This window comes from Genypterus blacodes, unplaced genomic scaffold (genome assembly GCF_046128005.1).
Source record: "Genypterus blacodes isolate CSIRO-AG114 ecotype Tasmania unplaced genomic scaffold, CSIRO-AGI_Gbla_v1 ptg000067l_1, whole genome shotgun sequence".
NCBI lineage: Eukaryota > Metazoa > Chordata > Actinopteri > Ophidiiformes > Ophidiidae > Genypterus > Genypterus blacodes.
Genome location: NW_027466879.1, coordinates 8,195,065 through 8,214,628, shown reverse-complemented (window position 1 = coordinate 8,214,628; position 19,564 = coordinate 8,195,065). Strand labels below are relative to the sequence as shown.

Here is a 19,564-nt window from a genome sequence, read left to right as displayed (position 1 = left end):
TCGCTGCTTGCTGTAATCATAGCCTCTTACACTAAATCACATTAGCTTTAACAACGTGCTACCGCAGCTGCCACCTCGCTCCCGATGGTATCACAAGCCCAGCCTGCAGTTGATTTCTCTGCAGACCAGGCAGCATTGGAGGCTTGTGGATGACTGAGCACCCACAGGACACAAAAAACAGCAATTACACTTAACTTATAGCCTTTGAGTGACAAGATATCTCATTCAGAAATAACCAAACCTGTGGCATAGCATAGCGTTAGGTGTTGACTCTGCCTGAGGGAGCAATCAAGGAGAGGGGATAATACAACAAGAAGGAGTTTACAATTTCTGAATGGAGGCAACAATCCTTTGTAGATTTCCAGGAGGCTCAGGAAGTAATCTACTTTGATAGATGCAGCATGCTCACTTTATGAGACAACTAATCAGCATGAACAATTGGTTTATTCCCATCTATTCCCCCCTCCAGCTACGTGAAATTGATATAGGCACCACTCAGGTTTGATTTCAAGGGCAGTGTGTTTTCCTCACTTTCGATTCTCTAAACACTGTAGAATATCATGAGGTACACCTTGTAATAGAGATACCCTAGAGTGTGAAATAGGTGTAAAATGGAATTCCCCTTTTAATTGAATCCCAATATTCCCACCTTTCCCAGAAAGATCTCACAGAACCTAAAGCCTATATTTTATCCTATGCATTAAATATGTCTCTCTCTGGCTGCCTGAGCGTTACGGAACAACCCCCTCAGACTGGAGGAGAAGATCATAAATTATTCAGCCCCTACCTTATTATTATCATCCTCCTATACATTAGTCACATCACACACCGATACAATTAATACATATTCCAATCATGTAATAGCCCACTGATTTTCTCCTATTTATCCCTGTGATGTGTCATAAATGCTAATTGTTGTGTTGAAATGTGGGTTTTGAATGTATGAGCCTATAGCATGCATACATTTAGGACTGTAAATGTTACAACATTTCTTAATTGATTAAAGATTGATTTGATTGGTTTTACTGTGTACACATTCACATATACATACTGTATATATATTTATGTGTATTTACAGTATGTATATGTACTGTATATGAGCTGAATGTGGATACAGCAAAACTGTATTTGCCCATTTCAGTATTTAGTAATTCTGTCAGTTGAAAACTAAGCACTGGTTTAAGTAAAGAATCTAGTAAAATAAATGCAGACAATCCAAAGTATAACACTCACTAAATCCCTGTAGTTATCCCCACCAAGGAGGCAATGTTTTGGTCTGTGTATGTTTGATTGTTGGCATGATTATTATAAAAGATATCAACCAATTTCCATGAAACTAGGTAGGAGTTTAGGTATGATCCAGGGAGGAACCCATTCAATTTTGGTGGTTGATCTTGATTTAGGTCAAGGAAGAAAGAAAATACCCTTTCATTAACATTGCAAGATAGTTTTGTTGTTTGTTATTATTGTTATTTTCCCCAATTTCTCACAAAACAGTGAAGCAATCTGGCCAAAAAAGGAAAAGAATTCAGGCATCGGTATCCCAAGGTGATCTTTCAATTAGTGTCATCTGGTGGACTGAGGTATATTTCCAGAGAGGCTTCACAATCACTGTGAAGTACCAAATAGAGACACATCCAAGTACCACCATTAAGATGATGCTGATAAAGAAGGGTGCAAACAATCTTGACAAATCTTCAATCATCATGGATCTCCAACATCTTCATCTCCCTGTGTCTCTTCCTCTCTGTTGTCCCTCTCTGTATGCCATGTTCTCTCGTAACGCTCAGTGTGTTTGCCCTTTGTTTGTGCATAACACCATGCAAGGGTTGTGACTAATGATCTCCACTGTGTCTACAGCTCATTATATTCAGTTTTTAAGAGGGATTTTATGCATTTATTTTGAAATTAGTTACGAAAATAAATATGAAAAAGCTTCTAGTTTACCTTTTCTTTTCTTTTCTGCCGAGTTTCACTTTAAAGCTGTGGGGAACAGTACACTCTCTCTGCATGGGTGCATGGAGACGTACAACAGATGCTGAAAACAATGAGAATAAGCTGCTGAATCCCTTCACTCTGTACACACACCATGTACAAAAATTCCAACTATGTGTTGAACATTGTATTCACATTTACATGCAAGCGGATAGAAAAAGATGCTTTATGTGGATATGGTCAAACAATGATAAAAGAGTAGATCAACGGATACTGTGAAGTTTGGGTGATGGGATCATGACAAGGGAATACATGACATCCCCCAGAAATTAGAATGATGATATGAGAAAAGGATGGTTTGCTGAAACTGTACCGGTGGACGTCTCAGCACTATAGCTGACCAGGGGCCTCTCCACATGGCCCCAGTGTTCCAAATGTACTCCCATGAGGAAAATATGACTTGGCAGTGACTGAACTTTACTCCAGCAGCCTGTTAAGTCTCTGGATTCCAACTTAGAACCTTTTGGCTGTATTAACAATCAGCAGGAAACGCTATCAAGTCAGCATGGACCAACATCCTCATGAAATGTTTTCAGCGCTGTGTTTAATCTGTTCTGTGAAAAATTCATGGTGTTCCAGAAAGCAAACAAGGTCGTACCCTGTACTGCATAAATAAAGCTACTGTACATATAGTTGCTAAGATGTGTATTTTGTTGCTGCGCCTTCTTATCTGGGGTTCTGAGTCAACGACATCTCCACACACTGTCATAAATCATAGGGTGATGAGTTGTGGTGTTTAACTTCAACACTCATAAATACGGCAAACTCCTCGTACATGCAGGGCCACATCCATGATTGAGGACACTGAGGTCATATTCTCAGCATTTTTTCTCAAGATTTGAGGGCTTTTACTGGACATCAGCCGGCAGAAACAACCCACCTTGATCATTTGTTCCTTTACTAAACCAGTTCATAGCATATTATCCAAGATGACAGTCTTTTAGGTATGTTTTTATTTTTAAAGATTTGATTTCCTTTCCTTCTGCTGTAACTTCAAAATTATACAAATCCTTTGATTTGTAGAGAAAGCAGTAGGAGATGAATTAAAGACACAGCTAAAAGCTTAGTGGTCCAATAGTTCTCCAAATAAACAAGACAAAATAAATGCATGTGGCTCTTTTGAATGATGTGTTTGTCAAACCGTGGTACAGCCCTTCATACACGGTCGCCCATAAAGTTGGCATAAACAATTATTCTAACCTTATGGGCAACAGTATATATACAGTATATACACTGTTGCCCATAAAATTGGAATAAAAAATCATTCTAACTTTATGGGCAATCGTGTTTATGATGTGGTCATGTCATGTTTCATTATTTCTTTTTTGATGATATGATGACTGGCGATTTTGAAGAAGAGATTGTGTTCTTCAATTCTGCATTACTGTGCCAGATGAGGCTTGAAATGAAGACTTTGAAGGTCCAGATTTGGGGCACGGCTAATGTGTGTGCACACCAGCATGAGCTCGGTGTTTGCACACTGGGTTTGTCTGGGTTATATCATCAATTATAATTCCCTCGCCCATCTTTTAACCATCATCTGCCATGGCTTGATTAGCAATGTCTCTACGTACATAGGCTGAGTCACCTGATAACTTTCTTTTGAGGCCATAATGTGACTTATTTCCTTTTACGAATTTATATAACTGAGAAAAATGGAGGACAATACATCTCAAGGCCCCGTGACTAATTTCCACTTTTGGCCTGAAAGCTTGGATCGAGTGAGTTTCGAAAGCCTTGGTGATCCCTAGGCTGCCTGTCTGTGCTGTACACTGCGAGCACATTCAAGCCTTATGTAACTATGACCTCAAGCAGTGACATCAAGGTAGAGAAACCTTACAAGTGCTGATGACACCTGTGTTTTCTTTCCTTTTGATATATGTTCTCTTTTTCCACCTCATTTCTTTTTCTGTCTCGCCTCTTTTAGATTTTCATTTTCTTTAGTTTGAATTCATCAATTACTTATTAAAGAATGTTATTGTTTGTGCCTGCTATTCCAGGGTATATAATGGTAAATAAATACGCCTTCATATGCAGGAGATGTTGGAGGAGGAAGATTTCTTGACATTCCTTCATTTTATTGCACTGCCATTGACACTAGTCTGCACTGGTTTTCTCTTTTCTCTTTTTTTCATTTACCTCATTAGAAGCAGGAGTCAGTCCTTTCGATTGCTTGTTAGACATGGTTTAAATGGAGAACACGATGGCTAATGGGTGTATGAGTACAGGCTGACGTAATATAAAATGCGCCTTCAAGGTGCTGTGTGTGGAGAGTACAGCTGTCAAATAGCAGGCATGTTCTTAATAGCTTTCCTGACTGGAAAGAAATACAAATTCAGAAAAGCTTGGGTTTTACAATATGACAGCTAGATCTTCCAAATACTGAATATTCATTTGAACGAATAATTGACCTACTTTGCTATTTATTTTTTGAAAGTACCCTGTCCTAATGAAAAACGTGGCACTTTAGCAATCCTAAAGAATCAGTGAGTCAACATATTATTTATCAACAACTTCCATAAACTGCATCTCCAGAAAATAAAAACAGCTTTCATCCACAAATACGGAACCACATGTGACCTTTGCATGGACAACCTGCCTCTTCTATACTAATAACAGACATGCCATCTATGTCCAGCAAATTGGAGTTGTGCTTAATATCCACCCGGCAACAGAACCTGTCATCACACGGATGCCACTCGACTCCTATTAAATCTGATTCAGCCAACCAGTTTCCCTCCTCCTTGGATTTGCTTGGCCAAGGTCAGTCTGAAAAAATTCCACAATGTAACTTTGTCAAACAAAGCTGCATGAGTCTCCAGGGTTTCTTTGGGTTAACAGCAGGGCTGAATATGTTACTTTCAAACTATAATTCATTACACATTACTCAGTGTGAATGTTGAGTTGTGACACGTGGAATTGCCACAACTAAAGGGAAGAGCGATATTACCTAACTTGAATTTATATTAAACAGAAGATGCTCACAACATTCATAAGTGAGAATTGTTGTTGACAGGAAAGGTGGGAAAACATTTTGCAGCCTCACAAACATGCCAGGGGGCTTACACACAATGGCTCTTACCTGCATTTGACATTAAAATGAGAGAAAATAATTCAATCAGCATGTCGGTCCAAATATCAGGAGACTCTTGTACAGGAATGAGATCACCTCAATCAACACTCATCCCCCACAGGATCCCTGTTGTTCCTTCACAATAAATGAATGCATTAAAAATAAGGTGCCAATGTTCAAAACATGATTACCAATATGAATATAACTCAAAGTAATGCAAAATAAAAATATATAAAACCTTCTGTGCTTGTGACTGATGGTCATGCATGCATGTGCAGACTGTATGTGATTGACCTCCCCATCAAGGTTAGGAGCTGGGGGATTAATGTTAGGCTGTGGAATGCTTCAGCAATTTCTAAATACTAATGTAAGCCTGCATAAGAGTATGTGTAAGTCCTGTTTTACATAAATGGAGGCTGCGTTGCCTCTAGTCAAAGGTGAAATTAACATGCACAACAAGTCTCACAGAAAGTTGCTCAAGTGCGCTGCATCCATTTAAATTTTAAACACTGCTTACATCCTCAAAACCATGTGTGATCAACATAAAAATAAGCCTGTCGGTGCAAACAACTTCGTCACCATATGGAAACCTCTCTTTGTGTTTGCCTAAACAGAGTTGAGCAAACAGTATTAGTATTTCAAAGTTATAGATAACAGCAACAGCTAATAACATTTTATGTATCTGAATACTTAAGTTATTTATTAGTATAACTAGTTCACTTAAATGGGGTCTGCACCTGTAAAGCATTCATCTCAAACTGAGAAGTGATGCCTTGTACCAGATTGACCTGTCAGCTAATTTCCAAACTGTGCCTTTAAAGACTAAAGGCCTTTGCAGCACATTTTGACATGTGATGGCACAAGCACATTAGTAACATTAATGATGGCTGCTCATCCTACAGCCATAAAGTTACACGCTGGAGATATACCTTTCAGCAATTGTGCAAAACTGCAAAATGGCTGAGCAGTTTGAAGTTGCTTTGCACCGCCTGGCGCCAGGGGTTCTGCGAGCTGATAAGTGCTGCGGTGCAGAGGTGGGGGAATTCATTCAGAGCGCAGACTCGTGTGCTCAACAACCAAGGGGGCCGTTGAGTTAAATTGAAAAATACCATCTGGTTCAAGTTTTTTTTAGCAGAGGAGCGTAAATAACTCGGTTAATGTAAAGACTTTTCTGCGCCCTGGTGCGTTTAGACGCGCTGCAGAAAGTTGACGCGCATATATGGGGGAACGTTTGTCGGTTTGAGTTAGTGACAGGCACCTGAGTGAAGAAAGCTGATCACGGCTGCAGAGGATCGGAGCTACTATGTCTCATCCAGCGTGTCAAAGGAGCGCACGGAGGGCTTCTGGCGCGGTGGCCCGTGGGAAGAGACCACCAGATCTGGAACTGTCTGAAACCGCGTCCGGCGCACACGAACCCGGCAGTCACAACAACTTTTCGGAAAAGGAGAGAATGCCCGAAGACGGTAACATGCACACCGCTGCTTTTCCCGCTCACCCCGCAGTCCATCATCCGTACCTGTCTCACCCTCGGATGTCTGTGCGGATGTCTGTGTACAGCGTCGGGGTCCGTCCCGTCCTCACCCGCGCATATGTCCAAGGACGCGTCTACAACTTTCTGGAGAGGCCCTCTGGGTGGAAATGCTTCGTGTATCACTTCACAGTGTGAGTGTCCCTATCTTCATAACGGTCACATCCACTGGGTGTTCAGGAGTATAATTGCAATTCTAAGAGCATAATTAAACAGGGAGTTATCTGTGCATGCAGAGCCTTAGAAGCACTCAATACTGAGAACTGTTAATCCTGGAGATTTAAGAAAGATGATTCTCAGACACACACACATTTGTAATTCCCACTTAGAATATTATTATAACGTGTTAGTCAAACATATTAAAATGGAAAAAAAAATACACTTTACCACAGGTTGGAGAATCACTGGCAAAATTACTATTATTATTAAAAGTACTCAGAGGAATCTCCGCATCACCAATCTTTTCTTTGGAGTGCCAAAAATAGAGAAGTCAATTTCAGTTTACATGCAGACAAATGTAGTCTGACTTTGTGTTTGGTAAAGTAGATGAATGAATGGAAATAATGCAGCAAAGTTGTCAAGAAAACAATGGAAGATTACTTAATTACTACAGATTACTACCGACTAATGTGTGATTTTGGTGAATTGTGGATTTTAGCAACTGAAAATCCAATATCCCAGAGTAGTGAAGCTATCAGATTATAAAGCACCACTGAGAATAAAATCCTAAATTTGTTTTGTTTGTTTGTGTAGTCAGAAAACTTGAAATGTTGTTTGAACTGTAGCCTGTACTGAATGCTTGTACATCAATAAATATGTACAGTCCCCTATATGCCACTGTAAGGGCCGTCAACGCTTACATTTCACTGTCATTGTAACTGGGAAACAATAGTGTGTGTCCAAAACTGTGGTTTAGGAATGTGGTGTATGGCCAGTCATGATCCTCCAGCTCGCCCCTGTGTGTTCTGTCTGTCCCCACTTGCTGGAGCTGATAGCAGGCAGCTAAACTTGGCAGCGTGTCTCCTATGAAAGAAGTAGTGGCCCAGCCTGGCACTGCCACCCTGTGACCCTGCGGTGTTGGGAGGGATGCAGGGGGAAGGCAGAACAGCCAGTTGGAGCAGAACTAGTGATCCACTTGAAATGTGATCCAGTGCAGTGTAACTCAACACGTTAGAGTATTGGAATACTGTTGACTAAACAATAAAGAAAATGAATAAGTTAGAAGCTATATATGATATAATATGATGATTTTGATTCTAGAAGATTCTTAAACACTTGATTGCCATGTGATTCACTTTTCAGTCCCTCACTTTGTTAACAACACACGAGGACATGAAAATGTGTTTACTGTTTTGGCAGAAATATCTGGACAATTATGAATTTGTAGTCATATCAGGCAGCTTTGTAGGAAGCAAATAATTGTAAACATGGCATTTGACTTCAGGGGAGTGTGTCTGTATTTGAGTGTGCCTGTCCTGATCACACTCATCCCATGTCAGCTCCCTCCATGTTAACACTTGTTTACAGTCCATATATGGCCTTTGTCAGCTACTGAAGCAGCAAAGATAGCAATGACTTACAAGTCAGAATCCAGATTTCAGAAACCTATGCAGTGTTTGGTCCGTGTTCACAGCGTTAGTGTTGGTATGTTTAAGTTTCAGGTGAAATGTCATGCTGTTAGTCATTGCTATATGTTATTTGATCATTTGACACAGAACATTGTTCAGATTTGGTTATTTTCTGAAATACAGTACAGTTTTTGGATTTTGTCGCTTATGCTACTGGGACGACAAACTATTCAGTAGATTTTGTGTTTGGTACATTTTTCTACAAATGTTTCAGTGGGAGGAAAGAAGTTACAAACAAGCACTGCCTTATCACTGACCCAGAACTGGAGCGTCATAGTGACCCAAGGCCTTATCAGAAATACCCTTTGTTTGTGTGTGTGCGTATGTGTGTGTGTGTGTGTGTGTGTGGGAGGGAGGGGAGAGCTCATGAAGGTCTGATCATGAGTTTCTCTAAAAAGTAAATACATGAAATAGCATTTTCATCTGTATGTAGTTATTATATTCTGTGCCCTGTTGATAAACTCACCAAGAAAAAATATTATTTATGCATTAAGTATGTTTGACTTTTTGTCTTAATGCAACACTCTTGTGCTGTTTGCCTGTAGTGGGAAATTGGAAATGTAGCATATGAATGCAGGTGGTATTTTGGTTTGGAGCAGCATGGATCCATCCAGGCCAGTACTGCATATTGCATGCCCCTATGTGTGTTTTAAGGTCACATGCTGGTTATCGATAGTCAGGAGTATTTTTCAAAGCCAAATCAGGAGATGTTAAATTAGCTTCAAGAGCAGAGGTAAGAGCTCATTAATTCTGTTCAACATTTCAGCTTTTATCATGTAGCAACCTGGGAAAAGGCATCCATGCTTTTATCTTATCCTGCTTCTTAAGACAGTTCTTCATATTCCTAGCTCATTCAGAAATCTATCTTTTGTCCCCATTGTATGAAATAGAGGAGCCGCTTCTTACTGGAGCATTAAGACAAGCTCATTCAACATTTGATTAGAAAATTACAAATTGTATACCCTATTAGTCTGCAGTTATATTACATTTTCCTTAATTCATGTATTTAATTTTGACTTCTCTATTATGATGCATTGGTTTTGATGATGCATTTGTACAGAAGCTTGAGTGCTGTTGCAAATTGAATATATGATGTAAATAGTAGTGACATGGTCAGCAGCATCATTATTAACTCTTATCCTGCTTGCTGCTTTGTGCCTAAACACTCTCTCCACAACAGACTAGACTGTGAGTGAATCTGCATGCTCATCAATTATAGAGAGTGGCACTGAATTGACTCATTAGCCTGGAGTGTGCCAGGTCACTTTTAGAGAACCTGTTAGGCACTTGCTCGCTATGGATGGAGATTTTTCCAACAATGTAATTCACTCCTTTGAGACTGTGCTTTCTGGTCTTCACTCTACCCTTCCTTACAGACCTATGTGCTGAAATGCTGCAAAAACTGCAATGTGTGGTTTTCTGTGCTCTGACACTTCCAATCCGATTAACATAAATCTGTTTCACCTGAACTCGTCAGCAGTGGAGGATGAGATATTGACACGACAGGCTGACATTCTACTGAAGTGCAGGGCTCATGGACAGTTTTGGAACTTATTATTCAGCTCTAACTTTTTATTAAAAGTCAGCCGTTTCTCACATAAAGACTATTAAGTCCAAATTCTGTTCCACCATGATGGTTGATCATTTGGAAGACTGCGTGAGTCTGGCTACCAGCAGCTACTGCCCGGTCTATAAGTCATTAGAGTAAGGTAGTGACCATAAATGTATTGAATTGTATTGTCCCATAAGGGTTCATGCAGTGATGCAAGGTAGGCTGAATGTAAGCCAACATGTATTGTAAATGTGAAGTATACACAGTTTATAAGTATATAAATAAATATATATTAAGCATCTTTAATGCATGTAGATCATTATTGACCTGGTCATTTTAAAAGTAGCTTGCAAGCCGGAAAAATGTGTGGGCAGCCCTGCTCTAAGGAGACAGCAGAGGCTTGTTAAACATTTTTTTATTTTCCAGCTCCATGGTCAGAGACACTGTCCCTGATAGTGGTCCACAATTTTGTGGGTTTCTCTTCGGTTACTGGGTACTACATTGGTTCAGTGAGGCCAATTTTATCTGTTGATCCATGGGTGGTAATGGCAAAAAGTCCATGTTATCTATTGGCCTGGAGGGAAAGGAAGTGAATAATATTGGTACAGTTTGTGTAGATGGCGAATAAATGATCAGATAGTTGCAGATGGCTGGAAGTGTATGAGCAGAATACTGAGTGGGTTTTAAAGCTGACACTTTCAGTGATCTGGAATAATTTATTGACATTTATTACTTAATTGAAACACTTAGCAGCCATCTGTTTTGAATGTTTGATATTCATTTGGAATCAATTGACCTCTCTATTAAACTGTTCACCAGCCTTTGTTTATCCAGGTTAGGTTAATTGAGATTCCAATCTTTCTCTGCAAGAGAGAGGCATTTGGTCTTTTACAGACATTGTGCAAGTGTAGTCTACCAATAATGAGGACAAAAAAGTATATTGCGATGAAAACGTAAAATAATACAGTAGAATATTACAACAATATAAGCTTGAAATACATTTAATGTGATTCCTCTGGAGTTAAATCATTTCAAACATGGGCAATTGGTCGATTGAATTAAGTTCAGGCACTGATAAGACTTCCCACAGAGAATCAGGCTATACACTAAAATGTTCTAGGTTTGTGAAGAATTGAAAGGTGCCCCTGAGCACATAATGTCCTGATCTCAAGTCATGTCCTTGATTTAGATCATTTTCAATATGCATTGTTGGAACATGGAACTAAACGTAACCTAGGTGTTCATTTATTCCTCAGATTTCTTATCCCAGCAGTTTGTGCTGGTGTGTTTCTCTGTCACATTCTCAGCAGTCTGTCACAGCTGCACTGGCTGAGTTCCATCACTGGGGTGAGAACACGCCCACCTGAGCATACAGTGTTGGGCATTTTAACACTGCTTGACTCAGCTTCTGCTTCTTACATCCTGCATTGGAAAATGAGAACAACAAGTGATAATAACTTTCTCCCCTACATTCACACTGTCAGATAGTTTCTCTTCAACATATTGAGTCATATTACATCATTATCATCTACTACATGAGGAATAAAAAGAGGACAGCAGAGAGTTGTTAGAAGAGATGTCCTTTTTGTCTGAGTTAGCATGTAACTTTCATAACTAGAAGCAGGACTTATCCATTTATCTCATTTAAACCTCACATTTTGGATTTCTGAAATTACGGATAAGCGAATAATACGAGGATACACTTAAAGCCTGATTACAGGATTACTAGCATCCGTGTAGGTCTATTCGCTTTCCCATCTCCTCATATTCTAGATTCTAAATTTGATATGCCTCTGTCCTGACTAGTAGTCATTCTTCTTTTTTGTCCACTGTGCTCTGTTGTTCTTAATGGACCAATTTGCTCCCATTCACACAGGAAGCGCGCTGCAGAAAACAAAAGTACCAAACCATTAAACCATTCTGTTTTGATGTATATTCTCCTTGTTTTCTTCCTGCAGACAAGGAGGGCTGGTTTGTTTAGCCTGTTTTCCCCTCTGCGTCTGTCTGTTATCTTTTGTGTCTTTGTTGACACGTGGAGTGTGTGCGTAAGCCTGTATCTGTATGTGGTACTATATGGGAGGGTAGAAAGGGAGTATTTGGATTCCTGGTTAGCCTTCAACTCTTGCTGTCGTAGGTGGTGATAAGGGCCTCGATGGTGCAAACACACACCGGAAACTGTAACTCCTTGAATGTACTCTTTAACTCCCCCTTATGCATGCTTTCCATCAGCTCACATAACAGTAAAGCATGTATTCCTGTGACAGCTTTCTGCTAAGAGCAATAACAACAATGAGTAAGCACATTACGTAGATCTAACAGTACAATGTTATTTACAATATTGCTTAGAGACCCATTATCATATAATTTCTTCGATAGGACATGAGATATGACTGATTAAAATTCTACTGATTTTCTAGCATTTTAGGTTGTTATTGTGGAACAACATAGCCTCACCGCTCTGTGTTTGTTCATGAGCCTTCAAGCTGTTCTCATCTCCTTGTGGGTTTTTGTCAAATTGGCAAAATGGTTATGTCCAGACTGGTAATCAGCTTTCTACTGTGCACATACTGTTTAATAAGAACAACAATGGAGTTTTTGCCCCTTTTTCTAACTTTGTGGGTATGTCACAAGAAACAGGTTAAGTGAGTTACTAAGATTGCAAGGCAAGAGGAAAGTTTGTACCCCATGATCACACTTGTAGTAATTACTGCTTTGACCATATATTTTATCCAGATGAGGGAATACATGTCAATGCAAATCATACATGTGTCTAGAATGTATTGAGATCAGCATGCAATCCGACCTGATTACATACGTGACATATGGACGAGGTCCAGCCATCGTGATCAGGACTCATAACATGGCACGTGTAAATGCAATCCTCACAACTTGGATATATTTGTGGAATAAAATGATGCAAGAGAGAGAACGACAATTGTCTGACCCCCTTTGGTCAATTTGTATGAAAATAAGTTGTGCAAATTTAATTGCCATTTTGAGTTGTGGTAACTGGCGACCACAATCAGATAGAATGAATGAAAATATAAAAGCTTTCCAATGTGAAACTTTCTAGTTGTTCCCCATCAAATCAGAATGTGACCCTCTGACTTTTATGAAAAACTGTGAAAAAGGATGACACAAAATATTTTGGTGTATCGTTCTGTCTCTAGGACATTGTTGTAAAAAAAATAATTTTAATAACATTTTCCACTTGCTGGGTGGTAAAATAGACACACCAAAAGACTCCTCAATTCTTGTTGTTCTTCAAAAGTCTATTTTGTATTGAGGTTTACTGAGGCGAAAGGCAAGGGTATGATTTTTCTGGCATAGCGATACAACGGCTTCAAGCCTTATCTCATCAGAATATCTCAAACAAGTCTTAATGTTGCTTTAGTTGAAACACATGTGACCTTGACTGGCAACAAGGAGAATGTTAAGGAGCAATTCAGACTTTGATAGCGTATGTGTACCTGAACGCCTCTCAGATGTGTGTATAAACCTGTTCTCTCGTTATTTGACATGTTTATCACTTCCTTTGCATTCATACGTTTGAGTGCACAGTATTATTGAATCCAGGCAGAATCTTTTCCTGGCACAAATATAAAGTAAGGTCACACTGCCTTTAAACTTGCCTGAACATTGCTCTGCAGCTCAGACTCAAGACACTGACAGTAGTTGTTGAAGCTACACTGCTGGAATCAAAGTTTTAAATGCTGACATAGATCTTGGGGGAAATGCACAGAAGTTTAGTGAGAAGATTCTTGTTTGTGTAAAAGACTGATGACAGCAGGTTCTACAAAGCTTCAGTACAAGGAAAAATTATGTTTCTGTCTCTCATTATGTCTCTCATTTTCTAAGAGCTCAGTCAGACATGATCGTCCAATTAGATGACAAAAGAAGAAATATGGAAATGCTTTGCTTCATGTTTACCTCAATCTGTTAATTACACCAATTGTCATTGACCTCTCCATGATGCTTGATTTGCATTAATGTACTCTACTTTCTGCTAACTTTCAGGTTCCTCATAGTACTGGCCTGCCTGATCCTCAGCGTTCTCTCCACCATAGACCAGTACCAGGCACTGGCTCACGAAACGCTATTCTGGGTGGTGAGTGTCATTTGAATAAATGCGAAAGGAATACCTCAGGCTGCCCCAGAAAATCATGATTTTTGTCCCATAGCTGGGACCCAAACCTCATTTGTTCAATGGTTTGATTGACCCCCGAGGGACATCCCAGAAGGGAAGGAAGAGAAGTTCATACCATGTGATTCTAAAAGTTGCCGTCAGTCCAATTAGACCGCCTGTAGTTGTAATGGTTGAGGGTAGTGATGATTGGGACTGTAGATTATGCTGCAGTATGCTTTGAGTAGTTGAACGCTAATACTACTCGTCAACTACTGGCAGGCAGTCTGTGTTAAGCAGCATCACCAGCAGTTACGAAGCCAAAGCGGTTTGTCCCAGTGTTAGACCCAGGGCCTATTTCAGCTTCAAGTAACTGAGACTAAAATCTGAGTGATCCATGGATTCAGCTAGGTTTTGTTTTTAGAAGACTTCAAATCAGACAGTAGAAGAGAGGAGAAGCATCTCACACCCACTATGAATTCTCTCAAAATGTCACATCAGAATATATTTAGAATGTTCAATCCATGGTCCAACATTTGCAGTCTGACCTATTCTCACATCCGTCATCTATTTAGACATTTTGGCTTGAAACTGCTCTACCAGGTGGCAGCAGTAAATAATGTCATCTGACTCAAGAAGAGCACACATAAATTAGATTTGGTGTGCTTTGCATGTTTATTTAGTAGTTACAGCAGTGAAATGTGTTAGTGGAAGTTAACCTGATGTACTTCTGGAATAGATTATACCACGAAAAGTGTATCGGAAAGATTTGGGATTTGGGAGAATTAAATGCCCCAAAAAACTGATGATTTGTTTTAACAGCACAGTTTATTTTTGCAGCTCGTTGCTTGTTGCTCTGCCCTTTCTCTTGACTTTGACCATCTGTTCAGCACTTCTGTCTTGGCTTCTGAATACATGCATGTCCCTGATTCTTCAGGCACCTTTTTTGACTGAAAAATTACAGGGAAAGAAGTTGGTGACAAAAGCAAAAATGTATGGCTTACATACATGGCTTAGTCAGTAATCCATCCAGTAGTCAGAAATTAATAACTTTGATAACTTTTTTTCAGAATAAACTAAATTTGAGAGTAAGTGCAGAATTTCACTAATATCACTTTTTTGTGTGTAGCTGTTTCTACAAACAAATATCAATCCCCAATCTAAAAGGCAGCTTTAGAATAATGATTTTAGCTGCTCTTGTAGTTTTTGCAGACCTCTTGAATCAAAGGTAAAGCAATCCCTCAGACTGCAGCACCCAGAAAAAGGAGCAGACTTGACATTTTGCTCTGAGAGATTGGTCCCCTTTGGTGTTTTAAATCCCTGCCAAAGGACTTTAAGAATGTCCACTTTTTTAAGCTATTTGTACTTGATTCATATCCAATTTGATGGTTTCTCTATTGTTATGGCCTCTGTTTTGTCGTGTGATTGTATTTCTGTTATATTCTAATCTTGGTGAAACTCAGCTGGTCATCTTGGCCTTGGGACTTCCCTTGAAGAAGAGGTTATGAATCTCAACAAGACTTTCCTGATAAAAAATAAAGGTTCAATAAATAAAGGCAAATAAAATAGTGTGCCACTTGTGCCAGGGTCATACTGGCCCGATAAGGACATTGGAGATGAGTGCGACACAACAATCTCAGATGATTCTAGGGCTTCATTGTTAAAATTGTATGGGCCTTTTTTTTCTTGCACTAGAAGCTCAATACAATATCATGATTTCTATGAAAAAGGCATTTTTGGCACTGCTGTCTCAAACTCCTTAAGCAGTAATTAGTGGCCACGCATTATTTTCATTCAGTGTTCATCGTAGTGTGTTTTCAGATGCTTGAAGGTTGTCTGATCATTTTGCTGATATTTCCTGAAACGTTACAAAGAAAAGAAATCCACAATCATTTTTGTGTAATCAAAATGCTTTTCAGAGAGAGAGAGAGAGACTGACTTTATTAATCCCAATGGGAAATTGCAGTGTTATAGCAGCCAAGTCACGTCAGCAACAAAAACCAGAAAACAAGTATGGAAAGAAAACAATATTAGCCTGCTTGTGGACATTTGCATTCATTCATTGATTAAAAATTTGAGCTTGTCTTTGGAAAAAAGAAGCTGTACGCCCTGTTCTGCTTATCCATTTTCGTTGTATTTCTGTGATTGTCCATGTATTTGTTTTCAACCTTCAAGTAAGATCCCTCTGAGTATGAAACTATTTACATAGTGGCTTCCAAGATAAACACACACACACACACACAGGTCATCATGTCTATGTTAAAAACCCATGAAAGGCCATTGATCATGTTATCTCAGCTCAAATTTCAAATCCTTATCAATGACTAAGAGTCATGTGAGGGTACTTGCATTCTCATTCGCATCACTCCATTAATTTCCACATGCAGTATTTTTTGGAGCAACAGCCGAAGCTTGTACTAGATTGAAATGAAGCACTGATGAAGCTCTGTTCATATTTCCTATCTGTTTAGCACTGTACACAATTTGATATGGCTTGTTTGTTTGTACGAAATATAATCAGGAGAATAAGAACAAAAAGGGAAAATAATCAACATCTGTCCATTTTTCTCAACAGGACTAAGTACATTAGCAGTGAATACATTGTATTTTTCTGACAAGCCAATATGATAGAGTGAGCCGATATTTGATGACCATTACTTTCTAATGGATATTGATTTATTTGTTTGCAGAAATAGACATGGATGTTTAACCCCTATTATTCACAAGTCCTTTCAATCCTAATTGTCATAATCATATATTTTCTTACTTAGCCCTCAGGAGTTGGGGGTTAGCTTTTTTTAAATGTACAATAGATAATGATCTAAATAAGCACTATGTTAAAGCTTTGCAGATTCTGGAGGTTTCTCACTTTTTGAGTAAGGCCTTGTGTAAATGGAGGACAGACAGGGCCGGTTTCTCTTAATTGTTGAAGCAGGATCTAACTTAATGAAGACGTAGGCTGCACAAAAAAATGATAGCAAAGCCTATGGAAATAATGATGATCTAAATCAATATGTCAGCATTTGTTATTGTAAAACATGATTTAATATAGATAATTAAACACTGGATTGATTTTGATCACAATTCTGACTCAAAATAAACAACTGTATGACAAGCAGAAAGATCAACTCGTCCTTAATAAATTGCAGTTACATGATCAGGTTTATATGGCTACAAAACAGAGCAAGTTTTATATTGAACAACGTAAAGTGGGTCAGCGCTTCAAGTAGCATTGCAGTCAATAACTTTGCAGCAACTTGGGAATCTTCAGTAGGTTTCTGAAACGGTCCTTCCCGTCCTCCCTAATCTGTGTGTTGTCTCTCACGTTGGCAGGAGATCATACTTGTGGTCTTTTTTGGTGTGGAATATTTTGTGCGCCTCTGGTCAGCAGGTTGCCGCAGCAAATATGTCGGCATCTGGGGCCGACTACGCTTTGCCAGGAAGCCGATTTCGATTATAGGTGGGCTATATATATATAGATGCCTATACATATCTGCTGCAATGTAATGTCAACACATATGCATGCACACACACATATCATGCAGCTACCTGCAGTATGCAAACAATGTATGTGATGTGTCATCCTAAAATGAGAAATTCACTCACACTCACACAAAATGTGGCATGAAATTAAATCCTTCACAGATTTCATCCCCTGAGCTAAAATATGAATATATTGGTGTTTTTTTCATATTCAGCAGTGAATACAGAAAATTCCAGGCCAAAAACTGGAATTTCTTATTAAAACATTGATTATACTTGCTGCTTTGATTTCCCTAAGTTGTTGTCAATGTGCCTAAATAAATTCATGAACAGCCTAATAATGTACTAAAGTGACTCATTTTCTCTCAATGCAGATTTAATTGTAGTCGTTGCATCGATAGTTGTGCTGTCAGTGGGTTCTAAAGGCCAAGTGTTTGCAACTTCTGCTGTAAGGTAAGACAGTGTGTGTGTGTGTGTGCGTGCGTGTGTGGTTTGGGGCAGGCCTGTAAGTACATGATTACATGCATTGCTTTTGAAATAACACATCAACTGCATTATTTTTCAGAGGGATTCGCTTCTTGCAGATCCTGCGTATGCTCCATGTGGATCGGCAGGGAGGAACATGGCGTCTTTTGGGCTCTGTGGTCTTCATCCACCGGCAGGTATAGCACAATCAGTCCTTCAAAAAGCACATTTCAGGTCAAAATCCATGAGGACTGTGATTATTATTAGGAAGCTGGAGGCTTTCTATCCAGAACCTCTCATCATGAACAGTATTATGTTTCATTACTGCACAGTGCAGCCCGTCCACACATGGGCAGATTTCTTACAGAAAAGGAATATTCTGGCCTGAAAACCAGTGTAAAATCATGACAAAAAAATAGATTTTGTACTAGGTTCATGACTATTGGTTAGATATAGCTGTGAAACACAGATGTGTCCATGTTTCCCTGTTTCCCAGTGACCATGGCAGCTGTCTCCCGTGTCTGTGTGAGTGAAGACAGACATATGGATCAATACTCAGCGATTTTGCCCTAACCCTGCTACGCTACTGTGCTTCCATTTATTGGGCTGGACTCATGACTAGATTGCTCCCAGCTGATGCTGGTCATCAACAGTTATTGATTGCGGCAGTAAAGAAAGTGGCAGACAGGTTACTGCAATGCATGGAGATGGAAACGTCCGTCTCCTGTTGCCTGTCTCTAACGTCTAACCTACAGTGAGAGACTGGGGTAGGTCTGGCTGTAACGGTTTATACTCTGACTCTGACTCAGTATTGAAGGCATTCTTCTCTTGGCATGAAAGAAATTATTTGGAAAATGCAAATGGAATATCTTTTTTTAAAGTAAAATTTATTGGTTAGTATCAACAAACAAAGTAGAGATTCAAGGTGTTTTTGTTTTTCACACCTTTCAAAGTATTTATGTAGTGCCCAAGTTCAATTCTGAGATCAATCAAGGCCCTCTTGGATCTTTGGCAATTATGAATGTGAAATTTTCCATAAATAATAAATAAATTGAGCAAAGAATTTAAGGGAGAGCTTGTTTATTTGGTTGACTGCATTAGATTTCCATCTTGAATGAAAAAAAGTGTTTTTAGACAAATGTTCCTGCCCAGCTTCAGGTCTAAGACCAAGACACTCCTACCTCACTATTAAGTGCATCTCATTCTGCGTCAAACTGTCCACACACCTTCACTTGTGCCCTTGAGTCTAAACTTCCAGACTACCCAAGTGTGATCATGTTAACTCTGCTGTGAGAGATTTACAACAATGGAAATGAAAGCAGCATGTTAGAGGCCTGTCCTTCAAATTCTTCAGTAATGCAAGAGAGAAGAGAGAGAGGGAGGAAGAGAATGTAGTGTTATACCTTTCAGTGTACTCGTGTTACACAGCTTGAGGATGGCAATCTAGCTGCAGTGAAGCTAATGCACTATTTTGTTGGAAAGAAAACGGGATCAGATGTTGCATGGACTCTGGGGGAAGTAAAGGACAGGACATGTCACAAAAAGCTAGGGGACACGAAAAACCAATATTGAAAACACCATGCAGCGTTCTCTATCCATCCCCTGGACAAAGAAAGCAGGGACCCGGACAAAGTCGCTAATGTCCACAACCACAGCTTGATAGATTTTCTCAGAGAGGGATGAGGCAGAAAGAGAGGACCCTGCTGTAGTTAGATAG

The 19,564-nt window shown here is 39.4% G+C and overlaps 1 protein-coding gene across 1 annotated transcript in view; it reads left to right on the top strand.

Moving 5' to 3' along the window:
• Window positions 1-6,040: 6,040 nt before the first annotated feature.
• kcnq1.1 (potassium voltage-gated channel, KQT-like subfamily, member 1.1) overlaps window positions 6,041-19,564 on the top strand; it is a 30,187-nt gene continuing 16,663 nt past the window's right edge. The window contains exons 1-5 of the mRNA XM_076156283.1: window positions 6,041-6,730; window positions 13,794-13,884; window positions 17,233-17,359; window positions 17,757-17,835; window positions 17,948-18,044. Of these exons, the coding sequence (XP_076012398.1) occupies window positions 6,372-6,730; window positions 13,794-13,884; window positions 17,233-17,359; window positions 17,757-17,835; window positions 17,948-18,044 (753 nt within the window). The 5' untranslated portion in view covers window positions 6,041-6,371. The remainder of the gene's footprint in view (window positions 6,731-13,793; window positions 13,885-17,232; window positions 17,360-17,756; window positions 17,836-17,947; window positions 18,045-19,564) is intronic.